We start from the raw sequence: 23,206 nt of genomic DNA, 5'->3' as shown, positions 1-23,206 counted from the left end.
TCGCTCATGGTTAAGCGTAGACAGTTGGACCGTTATTGGCCGTTTCATGCTATTTTCCCCCCACTTGAAAGAAAGTGCTAAAGAGCTTGTCATGCATATGATCACTTTTTACCATATTTGGTAGAAAAGCCATTCGAAAGTTGTGAGTGATAGGTAGTTTAACCAATTTGATGTCAATTATGGTGTGGTTTCCACTTGTGGTTAAAATTCATCAAATAAAGCTTAAGTATTGACAGTTGCTATGTCTTCAAGGTGAAAAAATGACCACAAATGAAATTTAGCGTCATTTCTAACTTTAGATGTACTGGTCATCATGCTTTACAATTCGGTCTGTAACGTTCAGTAAGACTACACAAGTGCATAGGCGTTTTTGTTCTTACTGTAAATATATCATTTATAACAAAATCAAAGATTAGAAAATAAACGTTCAAGATAGTAAGTACAAAGTGCATGAATTGTGTTCACTTTTGGTGCTGTGAATTTCAGTATTAATGTTTTTATGTTAGTCTGGCATTTTGTAGCTAAGGTGCCTTGAATTCCAGATAGCTGAATACTAATTTACAGATAGTGATACTCCCAAAGGCATTTCAAATGCAAACATGAGGTACAAAACATTCTTCACTTAGGGTAGAGGGGCATAAATTGATGCGTTGGAGGGGGGGGGGGGGGGGGGGGTTGAAGTTGATTTCAAGTTAAAACAATGCACTTTTGGTAGCACCCTTTTACAAACATATTTGTGCTCCCCCAGAATTGAGTTGATGAGCTCTTCCTTTTGCTCCGCAAGCACTACTACCACCAACTCACGTGATTTTTGTCGGAGGAAAACCGGAGAACAACCCCAACCATTAATTATTAACGGACCCTTTTCATAGGATTGGGTTGTAACACTACCCATCTCTGGCCTTTCTTTAAAGCTATTTGGGGTTAAGAAACAAAAATACTACTGATAACAACAACAGTACAGGTGCTGCATATATTTATTTCCTATTGTCACATCACTGGATAGAGTATGCCTTGTACAAGTTTGTGAAAAATGCCAGCACACAACACCATTACTTACAAAAAGATGACAACATGCAGAAAAACCAGTTTCAGCTGCATGAAGTTTAAGTTCGGTGACACAGTGACAGCAAAAACTTGTGCAAGAGTGTCAAGACAACTTTTGCAGCAAATTGCTGTATGAATATTAACCTTGTAGTAGTAACTTCGTGTGAGAAGATTTAAGAAAGAACCACCTTTTCCTTGTGCAACTGAACATGTCTTGTTGCAGCACACGTTTTACAAGGAACCTTCTAAAAGTTATTCTGTAATGCCATATTGCACATACTTTTTCATCATTATCACCATGCATATGTTAAAGGCATGGTATGTTATGCACACGGCAAATTGACATACTTGTACAACCATTTACTCCAACTCAAAATAGATATTGGCAGTTAACCTTTAAAAAGGGAAAAATTAAACTTAAGAATAAAAAGTGGTCTCAGTTAAAATAATTTAAAATGTAAAAACAAAGATATAAAATGCATCTAAGAGACTATTTTTAGACATTGGAATAGAGGCTTTGCACCATCAGATGCCAGCACCCATTATAAAGCCTAGACTGCCTGTGGTTACATGGCATAATGATAAAATCCCTTTGCTCTCGGGAATTGAATTGAATCTTTCTCTTGTAAAACAATTGTATTGTTCCTGCCATCTAACATGGCGGCCTTCACATGATGGTACAAAGCCTCTATAGACACAGCCCAATTATTGTTCAATCACTATCGCTTGTGTGGCAATTTCTATCTAAATGAAATCATTTCAATTATGTTATGTACAAATATTTCACAAAAGATTGGTGAAGGTTTCGCTCTATGTGAAATTCCCTCAAATTTGTCTGTACGTCTTTCTGGTATAACTTCTTCCGACATATTTACATAATTTAATTTATGAATATAATACATTTCTAGTTTGGTAAACAACATGTATCGAATCCTTCACCAACCTTTTTCGAAATAGCTGTATATCAGTTTCAGTTTCTTGATAAATAATAACTTATAACTTATGCACCATCACTGACTGCTTGTCTAAATTTACTGGTTTTTGTCTAAATTCAAGGAATTTGTTATAACTATAATATGCTACTACTCTGATCATTTATGAGTGAAAACATTTACAACCAAGTGAATAATATTCTCAAAATCTAAATAAAATGAAGATAGAGTACCAGAATAAAACGTTTGGCTAAAACTGTGCTGCCATAAATACTATTTTTCTAGATTAAATTCCAAAAGTAGTTTCAATGCATAAAGTTGGGTGCTGTTTTGCTGTCGGTATTGCAAAGTCAAGCTGCAACAGTCCTATTTTGCATGTTCACCTAATATAACATATTTCAATGTTTTGCAGCAACAACTTTATACAGGTACAGTCTTCGAACGAACAAAAACATTATAACTACATTATGTACAGTCTACAATCAACAAGAATCCAGTTAAAATGTGCATGCTCTTTCATTTATAAATGTGCTATAACATTTCTTGAAATATTGGCATCAATCTCAATTTCTGACATATTTGTGTGAAGTGAGTTTTTAATAGCTATTAACTAATGCTTGGTTGAAATTGGTTTTCCCATGCTGTCAATCAAGAGAATAAGCACTTAATAATAATTATTGATGAGAGACAAAGACATGTCAACAGTGGTATCAACAAAATACCTCAACCATGGCCAATGATTATAGGATTCCAAACGAAAAATTGATGGCCGCAACAAACCAAAATTTAACAGACAGATAGAAAGTTGGTAAAACTTTAGTCTAATAATCACAAGATTCTAATTGCTTTGGAATTCCTTGCCTTAAGCTATAGCACACAACATTTTCAAGAAAAGTTAGAAACAGTACATACTCATTTCCATAATAAATTATCCATACCCACCCCACAGAGGAATTTTGAATTTCCTGGGGGGCTGGGGGTTGTATGGAAGAAAAGAATGAAGAAAATTGGAATTTCCAAAGGTTGGGAGGGGTCTTTAATGAAATCCTCCATGAGGGGGTATGGATAATCATTTCTGGAACTACACAATCTCTTTCTATATAGACAATTATATATAACTAGAGAGTTATGGACTATACAATGGGTCATCCATAACTAGGAAAATGAGTGCAATGGATTTGTTTAGATTCTCTTTACATACAATAACTAATAATATTTATATTTCATGTCTGTGTAACTACATAACTGCATAGTGCAAAAATCTGCAAACATCCTGTGACAGGCTCTGCTTGCCTAGCTTTTCTTACTTTATTTGATATTTCAAGTAGTAAATTAACTTTCCAAAAAGTGGATGGATTGGTGATAGGCAGGCTTAATCTTTGGAAGAGTTAGAGTTTCATCCTGAAGAACATTGGTGGCATTATATACATAGCTAGGTAGCTAGCCCACTTTTTTATCATTCCCCCCTACCCCCCACCACTCTTAGGTTGGGTTCCTGGGCCCAGTTGAATAAAGCTCTTCTAAGATAAAAAAGCTTAAAAACACTCGTACGTATTGTCTTAGAACAATGGCCTATTGTTTTGGAACAATACTTATGGCTGCTCTTATCTTAAGAGAGCTTTATGCAACCGGGCCCTGGTCTTTCCCTTAAAAACTAGTAGTACTGTGACTCCTGTATCCTCTGGACCAATCAGAAACCATAAAAAGAGACACTAGCCAATCAATGAATACTTGATAATACCCACAATACTACAAGTTTCTTCAAACCACAAACTATTTATATCTGGGGTAGTGCACCAAAACCATCTCACAAGATTCACAATCCTATTAAATGAAAATAGCACTTTATGAACACCTAGTTCATTTAAGTGTCTAAATTGGTAGAATATTTTATACCACGGATGTTATACTTGTTTGCTTCAAGTTTTGCTTCTTGTTGGATGATGAACCTCTGTTAAGTATTCATGAAGAGCTAAAAACGAAGATAATCCTTTGTTAATGAAATTTAAACGCAGGTGGTGGTGATGTTTTGTGATGGTGGTGGTAGTGTCAACTAAGATGGTGATAAAAGCAATGAGGAAGATGAGGAAGATGACAGCAATGGTGGTGGTGATTATGATGATGACAGTGATGGTGGTGGTGATTATGATGATGACAGTGATGGTGGTGGTGATGATGATGACAGTGATGGTGATGATGATGATGATGATGGTAACATATTAATGATATTACCATTTACACATACAATGAACCTTTAAAGTATGAACAAATTTCATATTATTTCAAAAGAATGCTTTTTGTCTAAATCTGTACAGACTTTGTTTGACTAAAGAAAACACATTAGACATTGTTGCTTTTAATGTGACAGCAGGTTTCTCAAAGTAGATTCCACAGCACATCTCAATCACATGCGTGAAATCGTACAATTCGCCATCGTGACAAACGAAGTAGGATTTGGTGGACATCAATCAATGCGTTTCCATGACATTCCATAGGCACGTGCGCTTGAAAGCTTTGTGTTTTCCAACAATGCTGGCCAGAAACACTTTGATAAGCGTCCACCAAAACTTTATTATGTCTCAAAAATTTTGATTGAGAAGTGCTGTAAGATCTGATACAATTATAACACATAGCCAAGCTGGCAAATAATCACGTATATTACATCTCAAATCCTTCATAATTATCACAACTCACTTACATGGGCTGCATCTGCATTCTTGATGATTTGGTTGGTGGGTGATATGCCGAGTAGCTGTCAAATCCTCCAATGTAATCAACTGATAATAAAAACAAAATAGATTTCAGTAAATGAAAATCATAGACCTTCCACAGGGATCCCAAGCTTGGTTTTTGTATCAGTATATTATTACAGCAATGTCTGTCGTGAATGAACAAGCCAATAGCCATGTTGACTAGAATAATAAACTTTTCCTCACATAGCCTCACATTCAAGCACCAAAGGACGAGGTTATGTGGGGTGGGATTTTTAAAGGTATTTATTCTAATGGGAGTATATCACTCCATAATCAAGATCCAGCATGTACATGTTTTTTAAATTTGTTGGAAAATTCAAAAATGTTTTTTTATCTTCCCGACTCAGAGAAAAGGATTTGTTATAAACCACATAATGATGTTTACAGTAAATAAACTGTAATAAAAAGCAAGCTCGGGCTCTCTGTGGATGCTCCAGGATCTAGCTGGAAAGATAAGGACTAAGAAATCAAGACAACAGAAGTTCATACTTACAGTGATCATCATCTTCATGATATGTTCTTACAAACCAACAACCAAGCCAGAATCCAATGAACTAATACAAAATATCAAACAAATAAATCACTTTGAGGCAGATCAATTTGTTTAGAGGTGAAATAGGCCACTATAGATTACAAACAAATGTATGGTAGTGTGGTCAACAGGTCTTGCCACACAACCATAAATTTCTTTGTAAATCATACCGCTTTCAAAAACATTTTACTCCCAAAATATAGAATACATTACTCTCAAATTTTCAGTAGTTACTAAATGAGACATTCTCTTTCAATTTCTGGAGTCAGTTTGCTTGTAGCTTGAAATTTTTTTATGCTAATGAGGAAAAAACTTAAATAAAGATCGGCTTATAATGCAAATAACTTACAGCTAGGATGCATTCTGTCCCACTCTGAATTGACTCCACAAACTAAAAATAATAAAAAAATTAACCATAAAAATTGAAATATATATATTTTATATGCTAGAGTGGTTTTCATGTGAATAATAAGATACATTATTGACTTATATTACAGCACGTACCCAGTACAAGATGCTATAACATTGAAATGGCTTCCTATTAGTTACAGTATGGTCATATCATTTCCCACTCAAATGATAACCACTCTAATTCAATCAATTAACAAGTGAAAATATGTAGTTCCAGAAATTATCCATACCCACCCCACAGAGGAATTTGGAATTTCCGAAGAGTGGGGAGGTCAGAGAAAAAACAAAAATTACAGAGTTTGTATGGAAGAAAATATGAATTTCTGGGGGTAGGGGGTGTCTTTAAAAAATTCCTCCATGGGGGGGGGGGGGGGGTATGGATACTTTTTGGAACTACACAAAAGCAGGCATATACATGTTGACCTTTTCTGATTAAAAAAACAGGATTTTTGGTGAAAAATGGTCTGGCTACAGTTCAAAAAAATACCTCATAAGGCATTATAAACTAAAGATATTTTTACCCAAGCTATACCACAATACACCATGTTCGCTATCTGAGAACAGTTCTTCCTTCAACACCACAGGTAACACATACCTCATATCTGATAAGGCAGCCATCAGGTGACATGACAGTAGATGTTGCAGTAGAGTTAGAAGAATTAATGCTTCCACATCCAATGCCATTTTTCGACCACCAGCTCTTGTGGCCTGTCTTTAAACTCAGCCAATCTTCTTTCTGCATAAGACGACAGCAAAAGTAGATGTAAAACATGAGGTTGGCAAGTTACTATCAAATGACCACTTCAGAATTCAATTCAAGGATCTCAAAAAAAATTAAAGGTTGTCCACATTTCACTGAAGTATGCTTTACTTATAGCCTTGGAAACAGCAGTGAAAAAGATACTTAATTTTATAGTCTAGTGAGATTTTTATAAGACAGACATCCCCCTCTCTCAAAATAATGCTCTATAAGACGACCATAAAAAATCTGGCCAACATACTATTTTGTTATATAGCTACGAAACTAGCTAAATCTAAATGTATCCTCACCGGGAAATTAGTACAATAATTCGGATCTAGTGTCAGATTTTTTTCAGGGGGCGTCACATCATGTTGATCTACAAAGTGCTCGGTACTCGAAGTATTTGTGGCATGAAGCCTATTGATAATGGATAAAACAGCTCAAAAAATCTGAAACCGCTGTTCATTTTCTTTGAGGTGAGTGTTTCGATCCCCAAAAACAATGAATTGCAAGAAATGTCATGTGAGTAAAGCTTGGAGTGGGTTTTATAGTAAATCAAAGCATTTCTACGAATGTAGAGCACTTTGTAGATCGAAATTATGTGACGCCCCCCGGTAAAAATCTGACACTAGATCCGAAAACCTGACTCAAAAACCTGACACCAACTTCACTTTGGTACTAAAACCATGTTCCGGAATATTCAGATATGCAAATCAGGAGTTCTGATACCATTAAGTATATGAGTTAGGCCGCTTCTCTCACATGTCAAACTTCTTACAGAATTTTCTGGCACTTAGAGGAAATTGACTGAATCTTTAAAGCAAACAGTCTATAATTTCGTTTTGGGAATTTTTGAAGCAAAAGAATGTGATTTTACACTGGTAAGAAAAAGTAATAGTTGAATATTCAGGAGCACGGTACACAAAAGGAAAGTATTGGCTGTTACACATTTTATCCCCTCATTAGTTTCTGTACACCGTTTACGTTAGGTCATAGATGGAAATAGTGAAAGAAAAACATAAAAGGAAAAGGTTCAATGTTAAGGCGAAATTTGTATACTTACATGTGAGACAGTTCCAATTTCTAGGTATAGGGCAATTATAGTAAGGTTTATTGCAAACCAAATCAAGTTCCACACTGAGTACTGCAAATTGAAAGGGTCAGCATATTAACATCGATAGTATATGTATGTGTGCATGAATACCCTTTGTACAATGAACTTAAGTGTTGCTCCTACAAATCCTTGATATGCATGTGGTAATCCTTTATCCAAATGCTTATGTTGCTATTTTTTAATTTAATATTTAAATACTGCTCATTTATTCTGTGTTGGGTTTCACTATTTTATGAATTGTTGTTTCCCAGATTAAATACTCCTGTTAAATCAAAAAAGTTTAGAAAAAAGACTTGAGCCGGCACTTGAGCCACATATCTTTAATAATTCGTTTTTCAACAGAAATATTTGATTGACAGCAACTAACGAGAAAGACCTTTCAGGAAAAATATGTTTTGAAAACATTGCTGATCACCTTCAGCGAATAATAGTTGGAGGTAATCTTAGATTTGACAGTGAAAGAGCACCTAAGTAGTCTACATATTGTTCTTTATTGTTATTCATACATGTATGTGTGAAAATGTATTGACTTTTGACTTGGGATAAAGGATAAAATGCCAAATCAATGACTCTTTAAATATATTTTTTTGTTTGAAAGACGGCATGAGTTGCGCCCAAATAACAACACAAATAAAGCTTGACAGCAAATCGATAAACACAATTTTGTCCAAGAAGGCGTTTGGGAGGTGAATAATTTTCTTCATAACTGGGGTGGAAAATTTAAAGACAGCAGACGTGAACACCTGCTGAAAAAAAAATGTGTTTACTGTTTCAGAGAATTAAGCTGCAGCACAAGAGAGTCTTGTGAAGAATAAAAACCAAGATAAAATCTCCTATGGCTTCTCAAATTGAAAGACCAAACCCAAATAACAACGATTATGATATACAAGACATTTAGCAACCCACTATTCAAATATGCTCAAGTAAAGATTTTTTGTAACGCCTCTAGAAAGTACGGTTCGGCGTTTCAGCTAAAGATCTATAGTATGGAAAGCAAAAAGAACACAAGCTTTGCAGTAGTTTGGATTGAGCAGAACGCTACAAGCGCAAGGGGAAGCACTAGTTTCGATAAGCTTAACTCACCGTAATTATATAGGGAGCTCGATACTGATGAACACCGAAGATCCCCACTATCAGAAAAGCGATGTGGATAAAATTGGTAATAATAGGAGCCCACATAAATCCGAGAAAGTCAAATACCAAGCGCTCGACTACCAAGAGCTGTGAACAAAATACAACATTCAATGTCAGCATACAGTTCAAGATATATAGGGCTTCGCTATGTTGGATTAATTAGAAAATTCCTAAAATTTAACCCCGTAAAAGATTGTATCTTGGACACCGAGTAGGTAGAAATTCTTAACCAAAGCTGCTGTCGATCGAAAATAATTTTTCTCCAAAACAAATCGTTCCACTACATATAAAAGCTTACCATTTGAAGAACGAGAATGAAAAAGAGAATATTTCTAGACACACAACAAGCCATTTTCGTCGAAGAAACGGCTTCAAATTCAGCGTTTGGGAAAATAGAAGAAAATCTTGAAGTGACAGTAGGATTTTGTCACTACATTCCAAGGCAGAGACGCGATCGTTTACTTCAGATGTTGGATCGTTACGCTCCAAACTACATCTGAGAGGCTTTTTGTCTCGACGGAAGTTACTGGGAGGAACCCAGGGATCTAAGGGACATTTAGGGACTAACAGGGACATTGCGGGATTAACGTCAATAGTATATTGAAAAATCGACTTCCAGTTCCAAAAACGAAAATTAGTTCTATAGAGATTTTTCTTATTCTAGCTTTATCGTCATGACAGGATTTATTGTTCATATTCCTACTTGTATCAAGTGAAGTTTAAATGATTGACAAGTCTTTAGTTTTATTTTAATGGAGAGAGTTGTAACTGGAAATACGTCACGACTTTAAAGAAGGCTCTAAGGGGCATCTTGGGTCATTATGATGTAACCCGCTTCAATCCATGCGCCTTGTTAGGGAAATCAAGATGGCGGCATATCGTGCAGTAGTTGGTCGTCTTTTTGCTCTTTCTAGACCAGTTTGCTTGGTTAGAATGATGAGTGGTGAAATGGGAAGCGGTTCTGGAAGGGTAAGGCTTTTAAGTCTACAGCTGTTGTTTTTTGTTTGATAGATCGTCATAAAACCTGCGCTTGTGAAACAGTGCGTTGTGGTTATAGTTTATTGTACGTTTAGTATAACATTCGTACTTTTTGTGTTCTTTAGTTAAAGTATAAAGTATTCCGACTTTTCCTTACCTACTTTTCCTTACCTACTTTAATTTTTTAGTTACTCAAAAAGTATAGCAGACCAAATTAAATAGTTTATTCTATTCAGTTTCTCTCAATGTGTGGCAAAAGATGTATATGTTGCATGAAGATTTGTTAAAAATTATCGGATTTTCCCAGACTAGTACCTTTGCCTTGATATATCTTCTGACATGTTTTTAATCATGCATAATTTTCAAAGTTTTCCTAAGAGAAGGTCCATGAGTGTAAATGAAATGACCTGGCCTTAGAGATTCCAGAGGTCTTCACCCCAGCATAAACACGTGCAATTAACATAAAAAACAATTGATAGGCTGCAAGCATTCCCAAGAGAGTTAAAAGACAAAATTATGGCGGCCATTGTGGTACCGTTAACGATGGATGCTAATGAGAAATCTTTTGTTAAATGGTACCAACATGGCTGCGATGACATAACGTGCAAACAAAGAATATACCCCCTGCATTCTAAATTCAAATATGTTCTGTGGGTCATCCATTCCGTGATGCATATCAGGTTATAAAATACAAGGTTGAAGGTAAATCCCCTAATTGACTGTAAGCCTAATGTTTACTTTTCATATTTTGACAGGGTGGAGGAGGTGGCGGAACTATCAGGTAGGCAAGAAGCAAATCAATGCCATCAATTGCGTCTGCCCACTATAATGCATGTGCAAAAAAAAAATGTCTTGACACGACATCAAACGTGATTTCAAAATTTTTTTCTTAATTATTTTTTACCAGTAATGTTTAGAAAGGAATGAGTAACGACTAAGTTAAATCTAATTTGGCCTGCAATAATGATTGGCAACCGATTGGCCATTAAGTTTTAAGCCCTAGTGATTAGTATTTATTTGTAAACAGATGACAATACATGTGGTGCAGTTTGATTTGTCTGTGGTGCAGAAGCATGAAAAGCCTCTTCATTGACTTAAAACTAATACTATTGAATCAAAAGTGATGATAAAAATCTTGATGTTTCAGAGATGCTGGAGGTGCATTTGGTAAAATGGAACATGCACATGAGGAACAGTACTTCAGACAACTGGTAAAAAATAAAATTATTTTTACTGTATCAAGGCTAATGGGCTTACTCACTGGAAAAATAGATTTTCCCAAGCGTAGCCTCACATTCTTGAGAACATTTTTTCAGGTTAAACAGAGGTTTTTATGAAATTTCTCATGAGAATAAACGTGGATGCCTTGTGAGTAAGGCCCATAATAAGCACTTTACATACTTACAGGTCACTTTTTTTTGTGCTTTCATTTTTGCACAGGTCGCTTAGAGTGCAAACATTATATCTATGAAACATAATTATTACATTAGCACAATTTTACTTTGCCAGTGAAAATATAGTACAGATTATACATGGAGTGACTTTATTTGGCTCGTTAAACAAAGTTCTATAATTAGTGACCAACAGTGCAAGTAAAACGAAAGAAAACAATGGAATTTGTGAGTCTACTATTATGTATTACGTTGACTATTCTTTCATGGGCATAGTAAAATCACTTTGGTTATAAAATGCTAAATCCATTGTCATTCAAACTGTTCCACAGACCATGAATTAAAATCCCTCTGTTATTTAGTTACGAAATGAATTTAGTACAGCTTCCTAAATTGATTGTTTGCTCAGGAATGTGGTAAACTGAGGTGCTTACTCTCTTGTCTTTTTCTTTCTTTCTTTTTCTTTCTTTTCTTACAGCAACAGCAACAACTTGAAGCACTGCGAGAGCAACAAAAACACATGATTGAAACAATTGAAAAAGAAATAGAGCACCATGAAGAATCAATCAAACGCAACAAGGAACAACTAGCAAAATACCACAAATTAATGCAGAAATCAGATTCCAAGGGTAGTGGCAGTGACTCAGATTAAAAGCATTTGGAAGCAGAGTTGACTATTTGTTATTATTAAAGGAAATTGGTTTTCTGATCTGCTGAATTATTGTTGTTGTGAATCAATTTATTGTTAACAGTTTCAAGTCTGTCGTCTACTGCCTCATTGTGAAATGTTTTATATCATTTGGTTTCAATTGGTGCTTTTTGCCATGATTTGCATATTTATGAATTAAAAAAAGTGTGATTTCCATGCTGTATGTTGTGGGCATTTTGAAATAATTTTTTGTAAAGCTAACAGTTAATTAAGTAAAACAGTGTTTCTTTAACAAATGGAACCACACCAGAATTCAGTTGTTTTTTCGGAATAATTGAGCTCCAATAGCACACTGACTCAAAAGAGTAGCACTTACTTTGTAGGTGGTGGGAGAGAGTGCAAATAAGGGGAGTGGAGCCCGAGGGGGTTACTCCCCTATATTCACTATAGGGGTACATGCCGCCAAACAGGGTGTGACTTTCAGCAATTCTGCTCTGGAACAGGGTATATAAAATCACGCAGGGTATACGAAATCATGCCCTCCCCTCTCTGGAACAAGGTATCTATTTTCGCAATACCGGAATAGGGTATGGTTTGTCAGATCTTGCTCTGGAACAGGGTATGGATTTCAGCAACATTACTCTGGAACAGGGTCAGGGTTCAGAGGGCTCAGCTTCACATCCCTACCCTAAACTGGCAAAAGTACCTCCTCTGGGGAGGGGAGGCACTATTTGGAAAGAGAGTTGGCAGTATGCTTAGCCTGAAAAATTTGAGGGCACTTTTCTGAAATTCAATCAAGTTACAAAGGTCAAAATTGAGTCCAACTTGCAGCTAGAAGTGTTGGTTTTTATTCACTAGAGGGAATTCAGTTGATTGTTATGGGGACATAAGCAACACAGGGTGACACTACTGTTCAAAATGCATCATCTTATTTCTGTGGTGGAGACAACGCCCTTGTTTTTTTTAAATGAAAATTGGTGAGTGCTCCCCTCAGGAAATGTTCACTGGCAGATCTTGATGCCTTACTCAGTGCCCAACTATTTCAGCTTCAGGACTGTTCTTATTTTAGTTGGATCCCTTCAATTGCAACCCCCAATCAATACTTTTCCAAACTTGATGTTAACAAAGTAATAAAGGACAATGGAAAACTTGTAAAGTATGCATCGCTATTCTCTTCACACTAAGATCTGTCTGTCATTGTTTTAACCCAGAAAGAATTTATTTTCGTGCGTAATTAATTACAACGCCTAAATTTAATGGCCCAGATCTATACGTCATCAGCTGAGATTGGAGCAGACGTTTCCTCTTATGAGATCGGAGCAACTTAACAACACTTACGATGACGTCATTATGCCCAGAATGCCCTTGGGCCTTCACTAATCGGAATTTCCAACCAAGTACTTAGTGACGAGCATTCAACGTGTGCTTATCTGCTTGTTTTTTTGTATTTCTTGGTACTTAACGATCAATATTATCTTGAAGATCGTTCCAGAAGTAAGTATAGGATCATATATTTCATTTTTTCTCCGTTGTTTTTGCACATCAAGGAGGTTTTTGGCTCAAAAACACACAGTTTATCGTGTTGAGGTCTTATTTTTTTTCTCTCGTCGAGTTGTTTGTACAATTTTGCTTTGATTATTACGCATTGAAAACTTTCAGGCCACGTAAACATAGATGAAAATCATAATAGCTAAGTTTTTCTTGTCTATTTTTTTAATTGGTTTCTGATTTAGGTACGTATTCAAACTTTTTCTGCCTTTTTGAATGCTCCAAGCATCCTCTACACGTTAACTAACTCTTTACGTTCATTGTTTTTTTACGTTCAAGGTTTCGATTTATATCGCAATCTATTCAAATGTACGCAAGCTTATTGTTTCAAATTTATTTTTCAATGTATTAGCTTATCGCATTTTTCATCAGCCAAAAACATTATTTGTGATGTGTGCAGCTGGGTCTTCCAAAATGTATCCTAATGGACATTTTATCAATACTTGATCATTCCCTACCATTTTGTAAGAAATTTGGCATGGAATTCAGCTTGATTATCAACCTTCTTTTTGCAATTTCCTTATTTAACATATTTATCATATAGGTGCTTTGCTCAGTACTGTATTTTACTAGTATACCACTCTAAAATATTGTATTATTTTTCGTGCACAGCCTATCGGTCACCATTGTGGCTCCTTCAGAGGAGTAATACTATACACCCCTACTCTTCAGTTGTTGTAGAATGATGGCCGAATGTGATGTTGTAGTCCACGATTTTGTCAGTACAGGTCGAACTGGTCGACGAAATGCCATGCCAGATGTTATGTCGGCGCAGCATGCTCAAGTCAGTACAGCGGGACTAGCAGAAGTATTAGATTCAATAAACTTTGGGCCATCTACTTCTGGACAATCATGTCAAAGTACCTCTGTCGAAGGAGTTTCTCAAAAAGCTACTAGTTCTTGATTGATTTTATTTATTATTATGGATTTAATATGGTGGCTCAGTTAAGCTGTATATTTTTTGAAGTGCCGAAAGTATTTATCCTATGTACTGATGCCTTTCCGAGTATTTTGTGAATTGACTGGCAACTTGAGACCAACAACATCAAAGTTTCCCCCAGATTTGATAGATACTGATAGAAGTGCCGAAAGTATTTATCCTATATACTGATGCCTTTCCGTGTATTTTGTGAATTGACTGGCAACTTGAGACCAACAATGTCAAAGGTTCCCACAGATTTGATAGATACTTGGTCATTCTACATGTACTGTACATATAACTGTTCTACAAAATGATGCCTATTTACAGTGTGATAAACAAATCACAAGGATATAGACTCAGACTTGCCCATCTTAATAGTACACTCTTCACTTTTCATGACATACCAGAAACGTGTGACTTTAGCTTGTTGGTGATATATAGCTGACCAACTTTATTGAAAACACTATCAATTCAATTGAAGAATCGTTGTCGGGTTCAGAAACATAGAACATAAAAGCTGAGACCGAAATGGCACATGGGAAATGACATAATTATATTATCATTTATTCATTTGCGCCGTCCATGCAGTCGGTTTAGAATGCCAAATGCGTATTAAAAACAGTGGATGATGCCACGGGTTGCTGGTCACAGCATGCATCTAATTAACGTACTTCCCATGTGCCATTTTGGTCTCAGCTTCTATGTTTTATGTTTCTGAACCTGACAACGATTCTTCAATTGAGTGTATACACTGCTAGTGTACAACAAGAACAATATGTAATATACCTGGAATGCATCCCTTCCCATAAGAATTAAAAAAAGACATGGCTGTTATGTTCAGTTGATTTCAAATGTAACTATGACCAAATCTTTTGTTAAACACATCCAACATGGTGGCCGTAATATTGCATGTGCACCTCGGTGGACATTTGTCACTCAGCCACCATGTTTATTCCCATGAGCCAATAATTTACAGAAGCTTTTGTTCCTGTCTGAATAAACTCATTTGGAGCACTTGAATGCTAGCCTCCTATGCAGCTGTCCTTAGGGTGTGTTACACAACCTTTTCAATCAGTATGAACCTTCTTGATTTTAAAAGGTTTGTGCTGAATTGGTCAGTTTTTGGAAAGGATGTTCTGCTCAAGTAAGCTATGCTGTTAACAGCCCCTCTTCCCTCCTAACTCAGCAGTGAAGTTGAGTTTTTCCCCTAACTTGGTCGGGTGGTGAGGTGGGGGTTTGAAGCAGCACACAGGGAGAGGAGAAGTAGCAAGTAATCAGGCATCCGTGGGGAGGGAAACATTGTCAGACTGACCCTAAGGATGGCTGTGTAGGACGCTAATGCAAGGCTAGACTGGAAAATCTATCATTCCAGCTAACATGTCTGCCACATAAGAAAGGTCTGTGACTGAATTGATCAACTCTGCTACTTTAGCAAGCCAAAGTCAATAAATTTTAGTCATAAAACAAAATACAAATAATTGCAATTTTGTATGATGCCGCATGCAGTGAAAGCCAACCTGAAGAACATGGACTACTCCAGCAAGACCAGTCCAAAACATTTTACCATGTAAAGACCATAAATAAGCATTTTAACAGCTCATATTTATTATTACAACTGCAGTTTTTAAAAATGTAAAATTAAGATACATTTGTTAGAACTTGTACAGCTTCTCATTATCAATAAATAATATTAAAGTAAAATATTTGCTGTAAAGAAAAGTGTCTGTTTATTACCCAAAGGGCCAGAAGATCTGGACAAAGTAAACAGAATTTTAGTTGGATTGAATAGTATTTATGTTTTTCCAGTCCACTATTCTAAATACTGTGTTCTGATTGGCTATGTGAGCACTTCTATCCCTGTCATGAATGCATTGCCAACCTGAATTTTTTTTTTACAAAACAATATATTTACTGTCCAAATTAAATGTTGGTCCAGCTGAGCAGTGAATTTTGTTTCAGCCAATCACAACACGTTTAGATGTTTTGCCGACTGCCCTAATTAACAGGCTACTGTAAGCCAACTTTTGCATATTTTTCTAGTTTATCTTGACTAAAATGTATTATACATGCCTACAAGAAGCAGAAATATGGAAAGGAATAAAACAATTCCACTTTAGCACTACATTTGCTTTTTTCTTTTCAAGCTCCAAAAATGCTTATGGCCGGTCATTTGTCCACTTCCTGCATTCACTGCTCAGCTGGTAGGGAAAACTGTGCTCTCGGCCTTGAAAATGGACCAGCTCTGTAGGACTAAGTTTTTACCTAAATATTCAGATCTCCTAACTGGTAAATAACCTTTATTTCACAGAAGTATGTCTTGAGCTCTTTTCACTATCTCTGTTTCTATGCCTTTCTTCTTTTCTTCGTTCTCTGCTTCTTTCTATTCTACTGGTGTCCTCGTCGTCATCCTGATCAAACCTTGTTCTTTGACCTTCTTTGGTACTTTTATTATCTTCATCCTGGTTAAGCTCCTCAAGCATTTTCATTTGGGTTTCAATCAGATCCCGCATGACCTATATGCAAAAGGATTTACCATAAATAATTCAGAATTAAAATTGACACTGCTCTGTGCAGTGAATAGCCTCATATGCATCGTTCAGAGGCTGTGCAGTAAGAAGTGCAAAGAAACATGAGCTCTCAGTAGAAGAATATATGCAGTTTTCTGGTTACACTTCTTTGCAAAGCAAGAAATACCCACACAGGTGGTGTTTAACACTGTGCTGTTCACTAATACATCACAGTCTCAATCAAAACAACCTACTCTATGCTAATCTAAGCTATATAATAAAAACGTATTTTAACAAGCCTGCACGGTTACCTCAATGTTGGATCTCTTTGTCATGTGCACATTCTTAGCACGGTAACTCTGACGGCGTCGTTTATAGTCTCTCATTTCAGCAAGAGTATCCAGATGGGACTTTGGTACTGCTGCACCACCTAACATAAATAACATAGCATTCAACCCAGATATTAGTCTGCTTTGTAGCATGAGGGTTTATCCGTGTTGTGTTGTCTTATTATGACCAGAGGTTTTCCTGTGTATGGGAAGACCTCTTTATAAGACGAAGCAACACAGTAGGAAAAAATAGAAAGTGGGACTACAAAGCAGCTTAACCCAGAATAAGCAAATAATTAATGCTGCTCCATTTGTTAAATTCAAGTCTCCCCTCGCAGCCATTCTTAGTGGCTTCCTGATGGCACTAAGAATGACTTTGGAGGAGACTAATACATTATCAGTCATTTATAAATTCTGAATCATAACATCCTGACACTTTACAGATTTCATGGTAAAATTGTTTGCAACAAAAGTGTGTCTGTAAAATAAATGAATTTTGTGACTACCTCTTTCATCTCCAGTATTTTCTGCTATGTTCTGAAGCTCTTCTAGTTCATCTTCTGCAGCACGTCTTTTGATAGCTTTAGCTGTCTGCAATTATAAAGGAATGGCCTTTTCTCCATCATCATTCCCATCACCATCATCATCATCAACAACAATAACAACAAAAGCAATAATAATAATAAATAATAATAATGGGGAAATCACAATCTTCTCGGGAGCTTTACAATTATGATCCATTAGACATTTTCCCAATTTATAAAATCTTGCTTACTGCTAAGTATTAATCAGCTTTGTTTCGAAATATTCAAAGATGCCAACTAGGAGAAAGAATGCACAATATAAACAGTTGCACGAAAGAGATTCCCAACATCAATTGTCTTCACGCCAATTATCAGGGGAGGGGGAGAGTTAGCATTATTGGTATTACATTACCTGAACAACATAATCATACACTGCTAATCTCTGTTCTGAACTCAGGTCAAATTGAACTTTAGGCATTGGTAATTGAAGGTCTGATGATGTTTGCACATCTTGCAGTGAATCTTCACCTGTATTGTTAATGAAAAATTAGGAAAACAAGAAAAATTCAATGGTGACATAGTGCCACTGGGGTTTTGGTTTGATTCCTGTACTCAGCATCACATGAGGGAATCAAGGATAGCGTAGCTGTAGTGTAGTTGCTGCTGGGATCTTGGTTCAATCCCTAGTGGTACTCAGCATCATATGGGGGTACCAAGGATGGTGTAGCAGTAGTGCAGTTGCCTCTCACCTGGGTTGAGTCTCAGGTTCGATTCCTAAACTTGGCATCACATGTGAGTAAAATTTGTGAAGTATTTCTGTCTTTGATTTAATGGTTTTCTCTGGATGCTCCAGTTTTCCTACTTCCACAAAACCCAGAGATATTTGGTCATTTTGCCTACAAGTTGATTCGCCCACAAGTCAAGTGAAGGAGAAAGGTAACATTTGTGTCGAGGAAGGGAAAATGCACAAAAAAATAGACAATTATTCATTTCATTGTGTACCATTAAAGTGTGTTTTTCCTTGGGCAGCAGTGGATATTGCTGATTCAGCATTTGGTCTTGTATTCTAAAGATAATCAATAGATAACACTATCATCTTCATGGTAGCATCATAATCATCATCATGTCGACATTTTAGCACAAAACCAATGCAATGGATGGATGGATGAATCAATGTATAGTGGATGAATGGATTGTTAGGTGGGTGAGGGGTGGTTGTTTGGGTTGGTGGAGGAAGGGATAATTGGATGGATGACTGGATGTATGGATGAATCAATCAATGGATAGTGGATGAATGAATTAATGAATTGATAGGTGGGTGAGGGGTGGTTGTTTGGGTTGGCGGAGGAAGTAATAATAACTTTTATTGGATGGATTAATGGATGGATGAATTGATAGGTGGGTGAGGGGTGGTTGTTTTGGTTGGTGGTTGAATGGATAATTGGATGGATGGATGGGTGGATGGATTAATGAAACAATGGATAGTGGATGGATAAATGAATTGATAGGTGTGGATAATTTGATGGATAGATGAGTAAGTGAAACATTGAAAGAGTCAGTAAGTTACTTAGTGAACAAATAAGTACCAGCAGTCTGTAATTAACTGTTTCATACTCTACCTGTATATTTGACTGTTCATATTTAGTTGTCAGATGAGGACTACTTGGTGCGCCCTCAACTATATCATCCATGTTAGATGGTATGCACTCCCAAGGCTAGAAATAATTCACAATTCATATTAAAGATCTGGAATTATGCCATTTGGTACGCAGTCTTCCTGGATATTATGTGTACTGTCCAGGATTATCTAGACTAATTTTAGGGTCACGACCAAGAGTATACCACCACTCCACTAACATCCTATCAACACTCTACTGACACCCCACTTTCATTTCACCAACACCCTACAGACACCCTTGTTACATTATACTTATGGTACCCTACTGACACCCTTCTGATACCCTACCAATTCAACACCTTTACTCTTACCAGCACTCTACAGAGTTACATATTACATGAACTGCCCACCAACATTCTACCAGCATGTTACCAAACACTGCACAAGTTAACACTGTACTGACACCCTACAGATCACCCTACTGGTTCTCTACAAACACCACACCAGCACCCTACCAGTACCCTACTAGCACCCCACCGGCACCCTACAGATGCCCTACTGACACCCTACCAGCACCCTACCAGCACCCTACCGGCACCCTACAGATGCCCTACTGACACCCTACCAGCACCCTACCAGCACCCTACAGATGCCCTACTGACACCCTACCAGCACCCTACCGGCACCCTACAGATGCCCTACTGATACCCTACCAGCACCCTACCGGCACCCTAACTACCAGCACCCTGCAGATGCCCTACTGACACCCTATTGACTCCCTACCAACACCATTAATCCGTTACCAGCACTCTACAGATATTACACCAACATTCTACCAACTTGTACCAAATTACTGTACCAACATCTTACTGACTCCCTACAAACTTTGCACAGTAATACAGCAATACAGTAATGGAGAAAAGTCAAATATGACTTGCTACCTTGTTTCCATCTTTTGCAGCACTGGTTTCCCTATTGATTAAAAGAAATAAAAATTGACTTACATGTCAAAGTTACCTATTCAAAAATTATAACATAATCATAAAAACCAGACAATGAAAAAGTGCCCCAATGAAAAAGTGCCCAAAGTTGGGTTCTAAGTTCTTATAGAGGACACAGTCTTCGTATTTAATAGCTGTGACAAGACTTCAAATTAATGTAACTATAAATGTACTAGAGCAAAGGTAACAATGGTAATATTAATGTGTAGTTTATTTCACATACCTATCAGGTTCTTTCTTAATGCATTTAAAACTTTCATACTTTTTCTTATCTGTTTTGATTTAAAAAAGAATTAAAAGTTAACTGAGCGATTATATAATATATTTTTTTTATTGTGGACACTGTGGGAGCATCCACTTTAGGGAATCCAGGATAGTGTGGAGGCAATGCAGTTGCCTCGCACCTCTGGGGTCTCAGCCCAGGGGGTGACTCCGGGGTAAAAGTATCACGTATGTTCCTTGTATTTTTTAAGGGTCTTGAAATCAAAATTTAGAATTTTTTAGAATATTAGAATTTTGAATTTTAGCATATCTTTTCTTGCTTCTTTTAAGGTGGCTCTTAGGGTTAAAAAAATCATCCAAGCATGCCCTTTTCAAAAGACGTTAGGTATATATCTTTTAGGAGTATCCTGGAAATTTCTGATGAGCATACACAATACTTTTAACCCAGAGTCCCCCCCCCCCCTGGGGTCTTGGGTTTGATTTCTGAATCGCATATGAGTAGAGTTTGTAAGGTTCCCTCTTGATTTGAGAGTATTATTCCGTTTTCTCTGGTTTTCCTCCCTCTCTCTTGCATGTCCCCCCCCCCCTGGGGTCTTGGGTTTGATTTCTGAATCGCATATGAGTAGAGTTTGTAAGGTTCCCTCTTAATTTGAGAGTTTTATTCCGTTTTCTCTGGTTTTCCTCCCTCTCTCTTGCATGTCTAATATTAATATTATATGTACCTATCAATACTGGTACAACAGCCAATGAATTTTTGTAAAAGAAGTGGGAACTTGGGCAGACCTCCTGTGAACAAAAAATAGAGAAATTATTCTTTTCTTGTTGTCTCTCAAGACAAGGGTGTAGGAAAAGGTGGTATCTAGAGTGGGGTAACCAGAGAGAAAGTGTCCTACACCTCTCATTCCTGGGGTCTTAGGTTTGATTCCTATAGACTCAGAATCATATGTGAGTTAAGTTTGTTAACTTTCTCCCTTGATTTTAAATTGCAAATGAACCCTTTGACAATACATGCAGTACTGATTGTACACAAAGTAAATAGTTGAATGGTAAAATATTTCTTGATTTGAGTGATGCGTCTCTAATTTATGAAGGTTTATACTTCCAATATACTAATAGGCGTGACGTCTATGAAGGCTTAATTAAATATACATCTATGGACTGGTTTATAGAAACAGTATTTAAGAAGCATCATTATTTTACTCTTGTTTTACATGAAAGCTATTTCAAATTTTTATTTTCAAAATGGCCAGCATTTAGTATTGCTAGATACAACAAAAACACTAAAATACCTTACCTGACGTCACCATCATAATATATTGGAAGTATAAACCTTCATAACTTAGAGAGGCATCAATCAAATCAAGAAATATTTTATCATTCAACTATTTCCTTCATGCAGAACCAGTACTGAATGTATTGTCGAAGGTTTCATTTGCACTTTAAGAGTTTTTTGCTGGCTTCTGTGGTTTTTCTTCTCCTGCAAAAACTATCTGACTAAATTCTAATTTTATCAATGAGTTAGTCTGAGTGGTGTCTTCACTTTGATTAACCAAGACAGGGGCAGATCTTTGATTTTTTTCAGGGAGGGGTGCTGTGCATAAAGTTAACCCAGGGAGGGGTGCACCCCTTAGAATCAAAGGGAAAAACAGTATTGGTTATCTTTGAATTGGGGCACAAAGTTGAACCAGGGAGGGGTGCGCACCCCCTGCACCCCTCCCCTGGATCCGCCCCTGCAAGAGGTTTAATTTCAGATATTGACAATTTCTTTATTCAATCATGTAGAGAATGGACTCTTCTCAAAACATTCTTGAATGCTAGGCTAGCATGAAATTATGAAAGAAACTTAGTAGAATTTGTAGCATTTCTATTGTATTTCCATACTAGCTTCACATTCACGACAATTTTAAGCAGGGTCCATTGTCACGATAACTTTATAGAATACCTTTGGGTCTACAAATTCTTTCTTCAATCTACATTTCTCTATGTGGTCAGCTAAAGATGAACTTGGCATGACATGTGAGCTATCAATAGGACAAACAGCTTTCTTTGCATCCTTTTAAAATGAATACAGTTACAGTCAAAGGACATAAACCATGCCCCCTAAGACTGCATTATTCAGTTTATTATTGGATTTTTGGTTGTTTCAATCTTCCATTAATGAAACCAAAAATAATAAATTCAAATCTTGAACTCTAAAGGACGTCTGAGACGATAAAAAATGATGAACTGTCAAACCAGTGCAGAATTAGCCAATCGATGATAAGCTCAACTGCATTCGACCACCTAATGAACATGGAGCCATACATCTTTGTCATGGCTTGGGGGGGATGCATTAACAGATGATTGAAAATGAAGAATGAATTGAAAACTCCAATAATGAATCGAATAATGAAGTCTTAACTAGGGGCTAGACGATTTATGTCCTTTGACTGTCACGTGTAATAATCATAAGTTAGAGCAAGTACACATGAGAAAAGCTCGTATTATTACTGACGACCCTCCCCTATGAAGCCCCAGCCCTCGCCACAATAAAAAATATCTTTTCTAAATCCTTTAAGCTCATTTTCTTATAAGGTAGTCCTGAGATATTAAGCTTGTTCTTTGTCGTTCTTTTCCCATAATACAGCTGTAAATATAAAATACTGTTCTGATAAAATGTCAAGCTATAAAGATTGAATTATTAAAAAAAACACAGCAGAATACCTACTTTCTCTAATCCTTCTTTATCCCATCCTATCTTGTCTAAAATCTGGTAAAGATCTTCTCTTGATTTCTCTAAAAACGTTGAAATGTCATTAATTGTTTGAACTCTTTCCATCTTCTTCTCTCGTCCACCATGTTGATTCTCAGCA

The 23,206-nt window shown here is 36.6% G+C and overlaps 3 protein-coding genes and 1 long non-coding RNA gene across 4 annotated transcripts; 2 read left to right on the top strand and 2 right to left on the bottom strand.

Annotated features, from left to right (window-relative positions):
• Window positions 1-959: 959 nt before the first annotated feature.
• On the bottom strand, window positions 960-9,185 carry LOC116298155 (sodium/potassium-transporting ATPase subunit beta-1-interacting protein 2). The gene is made up of 8 exons (XM_031706532.2): window positions 8,964-9,185; window positions 8,615-8,752; window positions 7,481-7,561; window positions 6,271-6,411; window positions 5,614-5,655; window positions 5,226-5,286; window positions 4,678-4,756; window positions 960-3,951 (listed from the first exon to the last, which is right to left on the bottom strand). The coding sequence occupies exons 1-8, from the start codon at window positions 9,015-9,017 to the stop codon at window positions 3,942-3,944; spliced, it is 606 nt and encodes a 201-aa protein (XP_031562392.2). The 5' UTR covers window positions 9,018-9,185; the 3' UTR covers window positions 960-3,941.
• A 300-nt stretch (window positions 9,186-9,485) lies between these two features.
• Window positions 9,486-11,752, top strand: LOC116298165 (uncharacterized). The gene is made up of 4 exons (XM_031706543.2): window positions 9,486-9,634; window positions 10,399-10,424; window positions 10,791-10,854; window positions 11,513-11,752. The coding sequence occupies exons 1-4, from the start codon at window positions 9,509-9,511 to the stop codon at window positions 11,684-11,686; spliced, it is 390 nt and encodes a 129-aa protein (XP_031562403.1). The 5' UTR covers window positions 9,486-9,508; the 3' UTR covers window positions 11,687-11,752.
• Window positions 11,753-13,067: 1,315 nt separating this feature from the next.
• LOC116298157 (uncharacterized) lies at window positions 13,068-15,173 on the top strand. The gene is made up of 2 exons (XR_004197306.2): window positions 13,068-13,177; window positions 13,844-15,173. It is a non-coding gene; the product is annotated as an uncharacterized LOC116298157 (long non-coding RNA).
• A 573-nt stretch (window positions 15,174-15,746) lies between these two features.
• On the bottom strand, window positions 15,747-23,195 carry LOC116298156 (U11/U12 small nuclear ribonucleoprotein 48 kDa protein). Its single transcript, XM_031706534.2, has 11 exons — window positions 23,062-23,195; window positions 22,297-22,407; window positions 21,077-21,140; window positions 20,356-20,404; window positions 20,073-20,103; window positions 19,133-19,228; window positions 18,516-18,579; window positions 17,926-18,041; window positions 17,496-17,580; window positions 16,972-17,090; window positions 15,747-16,666 (listed from the first exon to the last, which is right to left on the bottom strand). Exons 1-11 carry the CDS (start codon window positions 23,170-23,172, stop codon window positions 16,451-16,453), a joined length of 1,062 nt encoding a protein of 353 aa, XP_031562394.1. The 5' UTR covers window positions 23,173-23,195; the 3' UTR covers window positions 15,747-16,450.
• Between the last annotated feature and the right edge of the window lie 11 nt (window positions 23,196-23,206).

The sequence above is a fragment of the Actinia tenebrosa genome, unplaced genomic scaffold (assembly GCF_029948245.1).
Source record: "Actinia tenebrosa isolate PJP-AT-01 unplaced genomic scaffold, QUT_ActTen_1.0 PGA_scaffold13__45_contigs__length_12533684, whole genome shotgun sequence".
NCBI lineage: Eukaryota > Metazoa > Cnidaria > Anthozoa > Actiniaria > Actiniidae > Actinia > Actinia tenebrosa.
Note: the sequence above shows the minus strand (reverse complement) of the source record. Positions and strands in the feature narration are given on the sequence as shown.